General features: G+C 44.6%; 1 protein-coding gene across 1 annotated transcript in view; it reads right to left on the bottom strand.

Moving 5' to 3' along the window:
- The window catches only part of SH3BGRL2 (SH3 domain binding glutamate rich protein like 2), a 59,196-nt gene extending 44,327 nt beyond the window's left edge, over nucleotides 1-14,869 (bottom strand). Inside the window, exon 1 of the mRNA XM_040643694.1 lies at nucleotides 14,475-14,869. Coding sequence (XP_040499628.1) covers nucleotides 14,475-14,519 — 45 coding nt within the window. The 5' untranslated portion in view covers nucleotides 14,520-14,869. The remainder of the gene's footprint in view (nucleotides 1-14,474) is intronic.
- Between the last annotated feature and the right edge of the window lie 552 nt (nucleotides 14,870-15,421).

Below are 15,421 nucleotides of genomic sequence, written 5' to 3'. Positions count from 1 at the left end.
TCACAGCCCTTTATGTTTTCCAGAGCAGACTTCCCTGTCTGTGCTCCATGCCGGTCCCACTCCGGCATGGTCTTGAACTCTTGATAAGCTTGGTATTTTTGACAGGGAAGCCACAGAAACAATATTTCTTTTTCATTCATTCAGCAAACGCTACACGCCAAGTTCTTTAATAGGAAATGTGGAGGTATAGAAAGATGAATGCAACAGCCCTGACCTCAAAGAACTTACAACTTGTAGTTCAAACAACCTGGGCACAAAATAATTATAACCAAGGGTGGGATGTGTTGAGGCCCCAGGAAAGCAGTTCCATAGGCTGCACCATGTTGAGCTGGAGAAGCAGAGTCCTCCCAGTTTGGAGGGAGGAGGAGTAAGGGAGGGCCGTGGGGAAGACTTCCCTGGGAAACGGTACAGGCTTCAAAGAAGGGAGGGGAATCTGGTTACAATGCAGGGTGAGCACAGGCAGAGGGGATGTGAGGAGAAAAGGCACAGAAGGTAGAAGGTAAAAAAGCCTGGTGTATTTATATAGTAGTCAAAGGAACAGAAAGAGAAAATGCTGCAAAGGTAGGTCAGAATCAGGTCACAGAGGGCCCCAAATGCCAGGCCAGAAAGTTAGGCCTTGAAGCGGTAGCCGTTGGGAGCCAATAAGGTTTTTCTAAGCTCTCTGAACCTAACAGACTTAATCTTGTTAAAAGGATGAAGCCTTTTTCTCCCCTTTAATGGAAAAGGAATTCAAAAAGTGAATTATTAATCATCTCATCCCTGTTAATTATCTCTTAAAACCAAGCTTGCTGTTAAAACAGCACTGTGGAACTAACCAGAGAGCCTCCATGCGTCTTGCTCTCCGAGTACAGGAACTACAGATCGGTGGAAAAGGAGTCATCTAGTCTCACACAAAGGGCAGCACAGATTTACAAACCAAGTTCATTCTTTTGACAAAAAAGAACAGGGAGGGTGACATGTATTCCAGTTCACAAGCTCATACAAAATATTCTGGGGGAAAAAGTAAACTCTTAAGTTTCCACTGGACATTTTTATTTAAATGAAATTTTTTAGAATCTTAAAAACAGCCACCTTCCCAACTCAAGAGGATGCTATTTTTCTCTCTAGCTCTGATATGACTTTCTTTGTCCTCATCCAAATAAACACGCCCGCCTGTGAGACTTACCCACAAGACAGGTCATTTTAGCATTACATTCCATAGGACTCTGTGTTACCCTCTGTTTTCCATGTTCACCTTTTCTCCTCAGATTAGGAGTTATGTGGGAGGGGAAAGGATCATGCCATGTACCCATTCTGCATCCTGAATATGGCTAAACACTGTGTAATAAAAGGTACTCATAAATATACGAGAACAGATTAATAAAAGGTACTCGTAAATATAGGAGAACAGATTAATAAAAGGTACTCGTAAATATAGGAGAACAGATTAACCCAATCAATTTCCAAAGTAGATATCCCTAAGGACTCAATTCTGTGTTATTCATATTGGTTCAGATGTAGAATAGAAGAAAAAACTTAAAAACCCAAAGCTAGAGGAGCTCTTCAAAAGAAGGATCTAGTTTCTTAAAAAGCATCAACATTCTTAGTTGTTAGAGAGGTGCAAATCAGAACCACACCGAGATACCACTACACACGCACTAAAATGGCTGTCATCGAAAAGACGGACAGTAACAAGTGCTGGTGGAGATGCAGAGAAGCTGGCACCCTCACACCTCGCCAACAGGAATAAAAAACAGAACAACCGCTTTTGGAAAACAGCCTGGCAATTCCTCACAAAGTCAAACACAGAGATACCATACAAACCACCAATTCTTCTCCTAGGTCTATATCCCAGAGAACTGAAAACATACGATCACACCAATGTTCACAGCAGCATTATTCAAAATAGACCCAAGGTGGGAACAGTCCAAATGTCCATCAACTGATGAATGAATAAACAAAACGTGGTATATTGATGCAATGGAATATTATTCAGCCATAAGAAGAAATGAAGTACTGATATATACTACGACATACGTGGACTCTGAAAGCATCATGCTAAGTAAGCCAGACACAAAAGGCAACATAACGTGGGATTCCATTTATGTGAAAAGTCCAGAATAAGCAAATCCATAGAGACAGAAAGGAGATCAGTGGTTGCCAGGCATTGAGGGCAGGAGGGAATGGAGGGTCACTGTTAATGGACATAAGCTTTTGGGGTGAGGAAAGGTTCTGGAATTAGTGGTGATAACATAGGGAATATATGAAGACCCACTGAAAGGTACAATTGAAAAGGGTGATTTTTATGGTATGTGAATTATATCTCAATTAAAAACAACAATAACAGCCTGATGAGAAACCTGAAGTCCAGAGAAGCTAAGTTTCTTGTCTAAAAAGAGAAAGCTAATTTAAATGGCAGCAAAAGGGTGGGGGGAGGGCACCTGGCGGGCTCAGTTGGTAGACCATGTGACTCTTTATCTCGGGGTTGTGAGTTCAAACCCCATGATGGGCACAGAGTTAACAAAAAAGAAAAAAAAATGTCATCACCAGAACCAGACTCAGTCTCCCAGCTCCCAGTGTAATATTCTAGGTCCACAATGCACTGTTCTAGAAATACCAGGACAAGCAGTGTAGACTTGAACTAGTAATTTAACAGCTCACACCTCAGCAGAAGAGAAAGATGAATCAAATGATCTCTTCGGTTCCTGCCAGTTTTAAAGCAATCTGAGTCTTCTCTCTGTGAGCGTCTCCTCTCTGCTACTACAGATGAGAGCAGGACTTCTCGACCAGGAGCGATTTTGCCCGCTAGGGGACATTCGGGAATATCCGGAGACATTTTTCATCGTCGCAACTGCACCCAGTGAGTAGAGACCAGGCACGGTGCTCGGTGTCTGCGATGCACAGGACAACCCCACAATGAAGAAGGACCCACACCAAAGTGACAACGGCGACGCTGGTGATACAACCTGGCTGAGGGTATGATCAAGCTTATTTTTAAGCTTTTCCAGGAAGTTTTGTCCTAGAGTATAATGACTTCAAGTAGCAGTTCAGAGATTAGAGCGACAGAGAGGCCAGCACCAAGCACAGACAGGAAACAGACACTTTTTACTTCCCGTAATAATTAGGTTCCACAGAGTCATTCAAATGCCCACCGGAGTCAGGTAGTTAACATTAAGGAATGAAGCCAACAAGCACCAAATAACCATTTAGGACTATTATTTCCATCTTTCCACAAAAAAAAAAACTTTCACTGGCTTCCATTCTTCATAACACATATAGAACTCTCTCAATATGATCTTGTGGTTTCCCACTTTTGATAAACATACATGCCAAGAAACACTTCGTACTATGGGGAAAAGAACAGCACACGCTCAGTAACAAACGGCTCCGAGTTGGGAGGACAGAGGGAATGGTAGGGGTGTGGAGACCCCCAAGGGCACATGCCCCTATGAAGGGGCCACCACTGATCAACTCTGACACAGCCACAGCATGACGGAGTAAGGCACAGGGGCCGAGATCTTCAGATGTCTCAAGAAGAGCAGAATTCGAGATTGTATGTGTGTGAGAAAGACATCTCCGAGTATTTAAAATCTTTGCTCAAAAACATTTTAAAACACTGTGTTAACTCAGAAAAGAAGGGGTCCTAGCCTCTACAACTAGACTGTGACCTCTAGCCGATGCGGACCCTAATACACAATGTCAGGTTCGGGTCTTCCTACAGATGTGTTCCATCTCACTCAGGACCTACTGTCTGACTAGAACAATAATTTTTTTCCTTCATTAAATCTGAATAGCTTATTTAGAGTTGAAAATTCACAAAGTCCAGAGAATTATTATAGACTTAAATGTAAATGAAATTCATAATATTATTAACGGCTGCCCTGTCATTAAGTTCCAACAACTTTACAAACGGGGATACCGAGATCCAGAGGAGTTAAAAGACTTGCTACGCCACCTTGCCACTGAGGGCGCTGGAGCCATAATCTGAACCCAGGTCCTCTACTCCTAAAGCTCACCTTCTTTCCACTTATCATCTTGTTTGTATCACACAAATTTCTTCTACCAACCATACTGACGAGGCCCTCTCAGTAAATTACATGTAAAGAGTCTGATCATAGAGAGGAGATGGCCGACAGTAGGGAAGGCACAGAAATTACAATTACTAAACCGGGCAGATGAGGTGTATGAATGCCCTCCTGCTCCTGCGGCCCCTCCTGCCTTCCCGGGCATGTTGATGCCTCTTTCCCTCGACACACAGTGGAAGTCTGCGCTCCCACAGGCCTTCCCTCCCCTACAACCACTAACAGGCCTGCTCTGGCCTCCCACTTTCCATCCACCCTTGCACTGAACTCGCACAGTGGGCTGCAATATACTGATAAACTCTTTCCACCCAAAAGGACTCATTATTTACAGGGTAGAAAACAGGGAATGATGCGCCTGTGGAGAAAATGTCTCCCAAGAACAGAGGATCCCAGATGGAAAGAATGAGAGCACACACTTCCACCACCACCACCCCCACCACCATTTGTCCCAGTAGATCTCACGTGGCCCAAAAGGTCCCAAGAGATTAAATATCTCTGCCCTGGACCTTATCCTGGCCAACTTTCCTTCTCCCATATTACCCTATTACTTTCCTATCCCATCCTGCTGTCTCCAGAGAATTGCATTTGAGGTAAATCATACATCTGGTTTCAGGACATTCAGCAAAACATTCAACAGTGTCTTCAAAGACTATGTATTCCAATTTCTCTTTAACTTCTGACTCCTTCCTCTGGGACACGGCCATTAGGAAAATGGATGACACCGATCTAGCGTCTGTACCTTCTGGATTCTATGACAAGGCAAGTTAATTGAAATTTCTAAGCTTCAGTTTCCTACTCTGCTAGAGAGAGTAAAGGGAATGAACATAAATGGCCACCATGCCATGTTCCTTTGAGGAGGACGTACCCAAGAGTCCACCTATTCCAGTGTCTTTCTCCCCTTCTGTTTCTACCAACTTCTCCCACAAAGCCCCCAACCTCTTTTACCACCATCCGCCTACCCTTCTGCCACCTAGGAAAGCTCCCCACAAATGTTTTGCAAGCATCAAAATTCACTATTCAGTTTCACAGTCACAAGAATCACTTTCTTCACTCACCTTCATTAAACAGAGAGTTCCTGGCCCTTCTCTACCACCCTCCCCTTGGATGTGGGGTGAGATGTTTGCAGAGGATACTGTCCATCCATCAATTCAACTTGATGTCTCATATTTCTTTTCCAATTTACTCACAGACTCAAAATACTCTACATTCAGTTATGCAAATCTGAGGGCTGGCAAATACGTGACATAAGCCCTGGTCCTCCCTCCTCTGGTGCCAGATCAGACATCAACGGTCAATCACACTGTTTGTTTCCCAGCTGATCCCAGAAAAAGCTCCAAAACCCCTCTTCCAGCTTCACCATCTATCAGTCAGACCTGTCATTTGGGATGAAATCTACTTGCTAAGTATAGGAAGCCTTAAATCAAACCAGGACTCTAAATTCATGTACTAGGTACAGCAAAGAACAGTGACCAATTACGTCAGAGTAAGCACTCTGTAGGTAATGAATAAATATGGTTTAGTGTCTCATGCATGGCATGCTGTGTACCTATAAAATGTTCAAAAATTACAGAACTCGAATTAAGTGATTTTTGGGGGGGAATAACCTCAAATTGTAATGTTCTTATTAATTATTCAATTCAAATTTCAAATTTCAGTAAAGAAAAAAACCTCTTTCTACTTAAATTTACTAAAAACTCTAAAATTACACCAGCATCCATCCTAGGCTTAGTAAGTACATAATTTGGCTTATATACAGTACATAATTTTTTTGACGATTAAAGATCTTACATGACCCAAGGTTATAATTTTTTAATTGTTTTATTAGCGCTGTTACCCCTATGCTGCTGTCGATGGAGATATAAGAGGGATAAGAGATAACATGCACTGAGTACTTACTATGCACCTGGCACCTGCTAAATACCTCCTACGGAGGACTTACTCATCCAGGGCTCGATGCAGTCATATCCAGAAAGTACTGTTCCAATCCCAGTTTTACAAATGAAGAGTCTGAGGTTCCTTGCCTGAAGCCATGTCCTTCATCAAGGGCAGAGCTAGGATTTGGACAGCCTCTGCCCTGACCATGAGACGACACTCCCTTCCAATGATCGATAATCCGTGGATGGGGCAGAAGTAGGTGCTTGGCTTGAATATAAGCTAACACCAGAATTAAATAAGTCAGCAAACGTTCAACCCAAACAATTACTTTGGCTAGTAAGTAGTTTATTTATCATAAAATGTCAGTGCGACCCAAAACTCCTGTCAATAGGGGACCCAGGCTTATGGAAGTGGCCAATTCCCATTCAAAGAACTATCCTAATGAACATAATTACTAAAGCAGAGAACTAGTAAGCTTCAAATCACATGGGAATGTCACGAATGAAGAAGATACTCCCACTCCTTGTGTAACACCAAAAGGAAAACAAACGAACTCAAGCTATGTTGGTTGTGCTGCCTTGGGTTTGCAATATAGGACTGGTATGCAGTACTAGCTACTGACCTTAACTAAACTTGCATTTACCAGATACCACTGACTGACCATCAAGCACGGCACTTAATTGGGTCTCTTCTTCTCAGCCCTCTACTCCCAAATCCACTAGGCCCAAGCTGACGAAAAGCCAGTTCCAGATCCGAGCCATCACCGGGAGGAAATGGAAAACACATCCTGAGGTACCTAAAACCCTTTGCCCTCAGTCATGGCCAGCATTCCATTTCCGGCTTCAGGAGTTCTGAAGCGATGCTGGCAGAGAGCCTACAAAGGTCCCACAACGAGGCAGACACACCCTTATGCGCACCACGCCCTGCCCTTCCACTTTCAGGGGTCAGTTCCAGGAAACCCCTTTTGGGGTTTTTCCAGGTACGGAGCCAGCCCAAGAGTTCAGTCCCTTCAGGACTGAACAAGCTGTCAATGGTAACAGAGGGAACCAGATCCAGGGGACCAACCACACTGCTCTAGCCTCCGGGGGCTGGCTAGCCTAAAAGCACCTGGGTTTGTTGGGAGGGGGCCCCCTAGCGGCCAACACCTAGTTCAGCTTTCAGTCCTACAGCCAACTGTCGCGAGCCCAGAAGGTGCTTTTCCTAGGTTGGTTTCTTTTTGAGAGTTCAGGGAAAAAAAAAAAATCAAACATAAAAGAAATATCAACACTTTTAATTACCATAGTTCAGTTCCTGAGGAATTAGGCAGATCACCTCAGGTAAGCCTATTTTCAAAAGAGGCCAGACAAAAGGGAAGCGGCACTGCCTCAAACTACATTGCTGGGTTGCGGCTGCTTGTCGGCTTCTGGTCTCCAAACCCTACCTCTCCCGGCCCCGCAACCACCCCATACCGATCACTACTGGTCTCAAGGATCACTCAACAGAAAGGCTCAACGACATGTTTTCTTTTTTTTTAAGATTTTATTTATTTGACAGAGAATGAGAGAATGTCAAGTAGACTCCCTGCTGAATGCAGAGCTCAAACTCAGGGCCCTGAGATCATGACCTGAGTGGAAGTCAAGAGTCCCCCACTTAACCAACTGAGCCACCCAAGTGCCCCTCAATGACATGTTTTTAAACTATGACTAGAAAAAGACCCCCAAAAAACAAGTGTACATAGTCAGAAGTGGAAAATCTTCCTCAAATATTAATAAGCATTTGCCATTTCATTGGGAAAAAAAAGTTGTTTTCACTAAATTTCTAATTTGGAAAGCTAAGGTCCTTTTTCACATAATGAATAGACAGTATAACAAAAGCTAATCACAGAAAAATAATATAAGAATGTAATTTGAATCAGAATAACTTCTGTTGCTAGCAAACTCAGCAGCTATGGGACATCCGCTAAAGCAGTTCCTACTGAAAATTTGCTGAAACCTGAAAGGGGTCTCCTTTTGAGGTTAGAGTATGGAGGGTAACTTTTAAAAAAACTGACAGCAATTACAGTAATAATTTCTTGATCCCATTTTTTAAATTTGCATTTGAAAATAAAGTATTTTAAACTTTCACATATAATGATCGGTAAGTCACACTAATTTTTGTTTTTAAAAGTGAAACATTCATTAAGAATCTAGACTTTTTTCTATCCTGTCAACCACGTCTAACTTTACTGGAAAAATAAAACCACAATTCATTTCAGAATTGTTTTGTAAATTAAATACGAAGGAGCGCCTGGGTGGCTCAGTCAGTTAAGTGTTCAGGTCATGATCTTGGGATCCTGGGATCAAGCCCTGCATTGGGCTCCTCTCTTCTCCTGCCCCTCCCCCTGCTTGTTCTCTCTCTCTCAAATAAATAAATAAAATCTTAAATAAATTAAATCATGAAAAAAAATCTAAAGAAATATTATTTAATTTGGTATCTCGCATTGCTTCTTACTAAACTTTTTTCACTACATTTGTTTTCCTTTTCTGTTTTGACCAAAAAATTGAAAAACACAGAAAAAACAAGACTCAGTCTTAAATTCCTGCAATATGGAAACTACATTATATTCCATGTGATAAATTCTTGTCAAAATTTCATTTTTTCAAATAGAAATGTTTATTAAAAGTATCCAAATACGAATGGGTAAAAAGCCCCTAATTTTGTAAGAGTCCATGTCCTTGATTCTAAGTTTAGAATATTATTGTAGAATGGGAAAGCATCAAATTTGGGAAATAGCAAAATGAACTAGAAAAACTGAGGTCAGGTCTTCAGTTGGGATATTGCTAAATCTCCCTTCCTAGCAAAAGACCTTACACTTTGACTACAATTCCATATCCAGCTGCTAATTTAAAGATTCAAGAAATGGGACTACAGTCTTTCCAGTTAAAGGGGGAAATTCTATTAATTAGTGTTTCTATTTCAACCCTCATAGTCCATGTTGTTAAGAGTTGAATTGTGCACCCCCCAAAACGCTGAAATCCTAACTCCTGGTACCTATGAATGTGACTTTATTCGGAAACAGGATCTCTGCAGATGATCAATTAAGATGAAGTCATTAGGGTGGGCTCTAGTCAATAGGCCTGGGTCCTTATAACACGGAGAAATCCGGACACCGTGGAGGACACACACAAGGAGAGCACCATGTGACATGAAGGCAGAGAGCAAAACGATGTATCTACTTGCCAAGGAACGTCAAAGGGTGTCAGCAAACCAGCGGAAGCTAGGAGAGAGGCCCGGAACACAGCCTCCCTCACAGCCCTAAGAAGGAGGCAGCCCTGCCAACAGCTTGATGTAGCTTCCAGAACCGTGCGACAAACTTCGGTTAAGCCCCCGATTTCGGTGGTTTGTTAACGGCAGCCCTTCAGAAATTAAGGCACTGGCCTTCCCTTGCAATCACATCCCTGCTCACACCCCCAGCTTCGGCCGCCTCTCCTGGTCACTCGTCACATGCTCTCACTCCCAGCCTCACTCCACACCCTCACCTGCCGATGCCCCTCGACACCATTCCTCATCAAGGGTACCTCTGGCACTTTGCAAGGGCAGTTCTTGTGGGGGCTGTCAGCATCGCTGGTCCTCGCATCCCCCCAGGGTGTCACGGGGCCCACAGAGGAGAACTGCTCTGGAAACTTTAGAGCTACCTGCCCGCTGGAGTTTGACTCAGGAGCCCATCCTCCACTGCGTCCGATCTCATCAGGGCACTTAACTTCAGCTTCCTCGTCTGTAAAATGGGACTACAGAACCCCCTTGTCCCCGCGCTCGGAAGATTCAGTGAGTTAAAGGGGCTAACGAGGGGCGCCTGGGTGGCTCAGTCAGTTAAGCGTCAGCTCAGGTCACGATCTCGGCGTCCTGGGGTGGAGCCCTGCATCGGGCTGCGCTCAACACCGCGTCTGCCGTCCTGCTCCCTCGCCCTCTGCCCCTCCCCCTGCTCGCGGGCTCTAGCGCAGCCTGTGCACTCTCTCTCTCAAATAAATAAATAAAATCTTTATAAATAAATACATAAATAGGCTCACGACGCAGGCTTACCCTCAGCAGCTTCCTCTGGCACTAGAATCATTAGGAATTACGGCCCAGTCTTAGTCTGTTCTACATGGTCATATCCTGACTTTTCTGCCTTGGACTCCTTGCCGGGGCCTCCTCACAAGTGAAGCTTCACTGAATACACCCTGTGGAGATGTAACCCCTTCCCGGGTTACTACATGTGCAAAGCAGGTATGTCATGCAAACCAGCAGGGTGTGCTTTCTACAGTCGCAGGGATCCCGGCAACTCTGAGCACAGTCTCCACGAGCTCCCCGGCTACTCTTACCTGCACTGGAAAATACAGCAGCAGCCCTGGGTAAAGCTGTTTTCCAACTTTGCTTCCCATGTCTTTGCATCGTTTCCTCCCAGGATGGTCCCTCTCCAATATCCAAGGATATACTGTTCATTTCACCCTGCTCCACGGAAACACTGCCCAAGGTCACATCAGCCCTTCGTTCTCTTTGTGTAAACGGTTTGTAACCCAAGTCTTTGAGCTGTAGAGTTAGTGCTGATTTGTGCCCTAAGGCCAGCATTGAAATCTTTCTCCTGACTCTCACCAACACCTAGCACCTAGCAGCACCTAACAGAGCCTGGCACTTAGGTTTTCAATGACTGACGAATGCAACAGTCAATCGATGCATGAATGAATGCATTGCTGAATGAACACAGGAATGAATACATTCAGGAGGCCGGAGACCTGGTGTCCATTTAACCCTTCTTTAGCTCTGCAGTGACTGACAAAAATGACCTCTGGGTAAGCCACTTAATCTCTGCGCCCAAATTTCCTTCTCTGCGATTTTCGGTGGTTGGACGTCACAAGAAAACTGCTTTAGGTTTTTTTCCAGCTCAACAGGGCCCAGAAACTTTAACAAACAGTGAAAGACTGTATTTCTTTTTTTGAGATATTTTACTCAAGGCAAGCGCAGGGGTAAAGATTTTTCTAAAATCTTGTACCAGGGGTCCCTCCCTGCCAGAGAGTCCCTTGTTACCTGGGGACAAAAGGCTCCAGGCAGCAGGCAAGCTGCAGATACTGAAGACATCTCTGAGATGCTGAGTTCTACAGTTTGTTATCATGGGCTTCTTGCAGGAACTGAAAGTCTACCCCATCCTCAAATGAGGTCCACAGGGTCAGCCGCCGCCTGCCCTCTTCTACCCAAAGCTCCTCCCTTTCCAGCCTGAACAAGGTGGGCTCTGCACTCTCTCCCAGGCTCCAAATCTAACTCAATTCCTCTCCCTGCCATCTGCCTAAGGCTCCCACATGCATATTTTATGATTTCTGGCACATTTCCTCCTTATCTGACATCCTGCAATGTATCCCTCTGCCCCTGTATTATTTCTATCTCCGATAATATGTTCTGAAAGAGGCAAGTGTCCTTGGGCTGTACTTTATTACTGGTGGCTTTAGCTCTCCTATCTTATCTCCCCACCTGGTCCCCACCTAAATTCCTTGAGGGCAGAGACCACATCCTCTACTCTCTTCCAGTTCCCCACATGAACAAGGACAGACCTGGGCAAGCAGCAGACCCTTAGAAAATACTTGCTGAATGATTAAATAATGAATGAATGAAATAATTAACAGATTTCAATGTTTTTAAATTGAAAAGTCATATTAATATATTTCCAGAATAAAGTTACCAAGACACCCGCTTTCGGGGATACAACCAGAATAAATTAAATTTTAAAATGGCCCTTTTGGAATACACTATTTTCTGAGGACTGAAATAAATGTCCTTCACTGCAATATGAATGAGAGCAACATTATCACCTGCATAAGAAATCTGCTTTTTAGGTATCCACAGCATAATAATGTGGCATGTCCTTTATTTCCTAGTAAAAGCAGATTTCACCTGGAGCTGGGATGGATAAAAGGGCAACCATCCATCCCTTGGTGTTAATTATTTCAAATATCACTGTTACATGTTGAAGCTGGAAAATTCAGGGAAGTCAGACAAAATACGAAGATTTTCTCTAAATAGATTGTTTAACTCTGCTGCTGCTTGGGGCAGAGCACCTTTTTTGGAAATACCAGGGACTGACTCAGCAAAGTCCATTTCCAGTTACATTCCTTCCTAGTGGTTTAATAAAGTTTAGCCAGAATCAAACTGACTTGGAAATCAAATTATTTGTTCTCCCATGCACTTGCTAGTCACAGCCGGTCACCAAATACAACAGCACCAATGGTCAACACAACACTGCTGGAGGGAGAACATTATGGCTGTGCCATCAAAGCTTAACAGAACTTAATGCTACAAGCCCCATTAACTCCCCCAGGCCAACAGTTAACCTAAACAACTTCATTACCTCTTAGAAATCATTATTCTTGCGTATAAGCGTATACTTATCACCACCAAAAGTATCAACATTACATTATTACAGAAAAACTGTGTGTTAATATAAGAGATAATATTGGAATCAGAGGGACTTACTGACTGAGGATTGTCGGAGACCTAAAAAAGTTAGGTCCATTAAAATAGATAATTACTATTTATGGGCTGTACATACGTGATAACAAATTACGACTTCCAGCTCAAATCAAACCATGTCAGAACACAAACTACTACCAGGCAGGGCAGTGAGGGGACCTGAGACATCACAGTAAAACACCAAAGGACAAGAACAAACTCACTTTGAGGCTAATATGTATACATTTAAAGTAAAAAAAACGCTGTGACAAGGATTTATCCACATTTACCCAACTGATGAAATCAGAACAGGTTAAAGCTAGAATGTAATTCTGAGTTATACATCACAACCCTTCATTCTACAGAAGAGAAACTGAGGCAGAGATGGAGCTCCTTATCCAAGCTTACACCACTAGCCAGAGCCTGCATTAAAACTTAGGTCTCTTAAGTCTAGCTTCATGTGCAAAACACCTAACAGTAAATTTAAAAATTAAAAAAGGACATAGGCAGACAATAAATACTTGTTAATGGACTTGAGGAAACAGAGATGCACAATTCCAGAACTATCTTGATATATTACCTGCCGACAGGATAAGCCAGGTAATTACCTGAGGTTTTGACTTTGACTTGTCCAACATAACCCACGCTACTTAATGCTACCGATCAGCCCTTCCGTAAGCAATAAAATGCTACTGCAACAATCACCGAAGTATACAAGTTGGTGGTGAAACCAGCAGCTTTGTAGCATTCTTAGGAAGAAGTACATTTGAAAAAAATCTACCCACAAAACAATATGGGTTTCCTGACACATGAAGTGCAGTTCAAGAGAGAAATCGGTAAAAGACAGGTATGACTAAGCAACCACAAAGAACCAGAAATACCAAAACTATCAGGAGTATGGGGACCACCACATGCCTGCATAAAAAGATAAGGTGCAGTTTCCCATCTATTGTTCCTAATGAAAAAGGGGTCTTTTTGTACTAGGTGTTGATTACTTTTTGAAGAAAAAGTCTCCACGGTTTATAAGGATTTACAAACAATATTTTATTCCATTCTCCATCCCACCTGCTTCAGAAACAAATTTTGGGACAATCTGGTTGTTGATGGGCAGGCAACTGACCAGATCAAATTTACGCAATCAATGTAGCATTTTCGATGTATTTGATTATATACATCACCAAGGAACCTCTTAAATCTATAGCTTAACGCTTACTAAGGAATCTAAGTCTTAATAACCATGTAAAACATGACGTAAAACTCGGTGGGCTATCAAGTATACCACTGAATTTTTCCTTACAGTCTGACAACTAGCTATTTAACTTCTCTTAAATAAAAAAAAAAAAAAAAAAAAAAAGAATATCGACCAAACAAAACAGCTTAAAATAATTAAAGAGACCACAATTTATACATCCTCAAGATGAAACTGACCACGGCACTACAAGGGTAAAGAAACCGAACACACCTTTACATAAAGATGGAAAAATATTCATAGCATCCTAGGCAGGGGGAAAAAAGACAAAACATAAAAGAAAATCCTGGCACGACAGGACAAACCTGGTTTACAGTTCTCTTTGCGCAGGTATAAAACTAAAGAAATGTACTGGGTGGTGAGGAAGGGAGGGTGGAGAGCAATTACTACTTAAACTTGCTTCATTCAGGAGCTAGGTAGCGAAGCAGCCTAGATGAAAGCTGGTTATACAAAATATAACCAGGCTGAATGTCCCAAATCGGGAAGAACTAACACCAAGGGAAGCGGGACCCCCGAAGCTCTCAGGCTACCCCTTCCCCAAATTCCCGAGCCACACTACTGGAGCTGGGGGCTTCCCGCAGACTCCATTTTCCCGCAGCGCTGTCTCGGTCTCAGACCGCGCAGAGTGGGCCTGTGGGTGAGCTGGGGTCTCCCACCCACCTTCGCTCCCCGCCCTTTTCATTGTTGTGCAAGTGTGATGGATCACCTGCCCGGCGCGGGCTCCCGCGTCCCGACGCGCCGCGCACCGGGGCGCGCGGGGACGAGCCGGGCGCGCCTACCGCAGGACCCGCGCCTGACGCCCGCGACCCCCGGAGACCCGACCCCGGCCCGCTGCCAGTCCCCGCAGTGCTCACCGCCACGAAACCCGAGGAGGAGGCAATGAACACGCGGATCACCATCCTCTCGCACGCCGGGACGGACCGTCTGCCCCCGCGGACTCGGGGCTGGCGGGGACGCGGAGGCAAAACTCGGGTAAGAGCCGCCGCCGCCGCCGCTGGGCAGAGCGATCGGGTCGGGGAAGATCGCGGGGACCTGACTCCCTCCCGCCGGTCCGCAGATAAAAGCCTAGAGCCTCCCGGCCGCTGGCCGAGGGAGGAGGGGGGAGGGGAGGAGGAGGCGGGAACAGGCTGCGGGGCGTGATGGGAGTTGTAGTTTCGTTCTCTCCCGGGAGTGCCTGGTGGACTGAGCTTTTTCCAGCCCCTCCTTACTGCGTGACAATCGCTTACACGCGCAGGTGGCTGGAGGGAGAGGCTGGGGAGACGCTGTGACAAGAGGTAGCGAGGATCCCGGCGAGACCGAGAAAAAGAAAGCTAGGCAAGAGGGTTTGGTTCAGAGTCCAAGCTTGGGTTCTGTGTTGTGGTTTCTGATTTGGAGCATCCCCACGCAGAAACGCCGACAGACGGGATCGAGCCTCGGAGACCTGCGGTCTTGAGACCGCTAGCGCGCGGGGCAGGCCCTAACCTGCGGCCGGCGGGTGGGGCGGATGGGGCGGGTGGGGCTCTCAGGAGGTGGCCGCGGTGCTGGCAGTGGAGCTGGGCGCTCTTCTGTTTTCCCAGTGGGTCTGGAGATTGCAGGAAGGTGATTCTTTGGTTAAATGAGACGTCTTCTTCTTCTGTAGACGCTGAAAATTAGGAGCCAGCTGAGAGCACAACCGATATTTTATTTTTTTTAGCAAAACTGTAATTGTAGTAGAAAAAATAAATACCAAGCGAAATTAGAATCCTTCTATCAACATTGGGCATCAGGACCCCACCCACCCCACCCCCTACTCAACACAATGGCTTCGCCTCTGTGCACCTAA

The sequence above is a fragment of the Ursus maritimus genome, unplaced genomic scaffold (genome assembly GCF_017311325.1).
Source record: "Ursus maritimus isolate PB19 unplaced genomic scaffold, ASM1731132v1 scaffold_29, whole genome shotgun sequence".
Lineage (NCBI taxonomy): Eukaryota > Metazoa > Chordata > Mammalia > Carnivora > Ursidae > Ursus > Ursus maritimus.
Note: the sequence above shows the minus strand (reverse complement) of the source record. Positions and strands in the feature narration are given on the sequence as shown.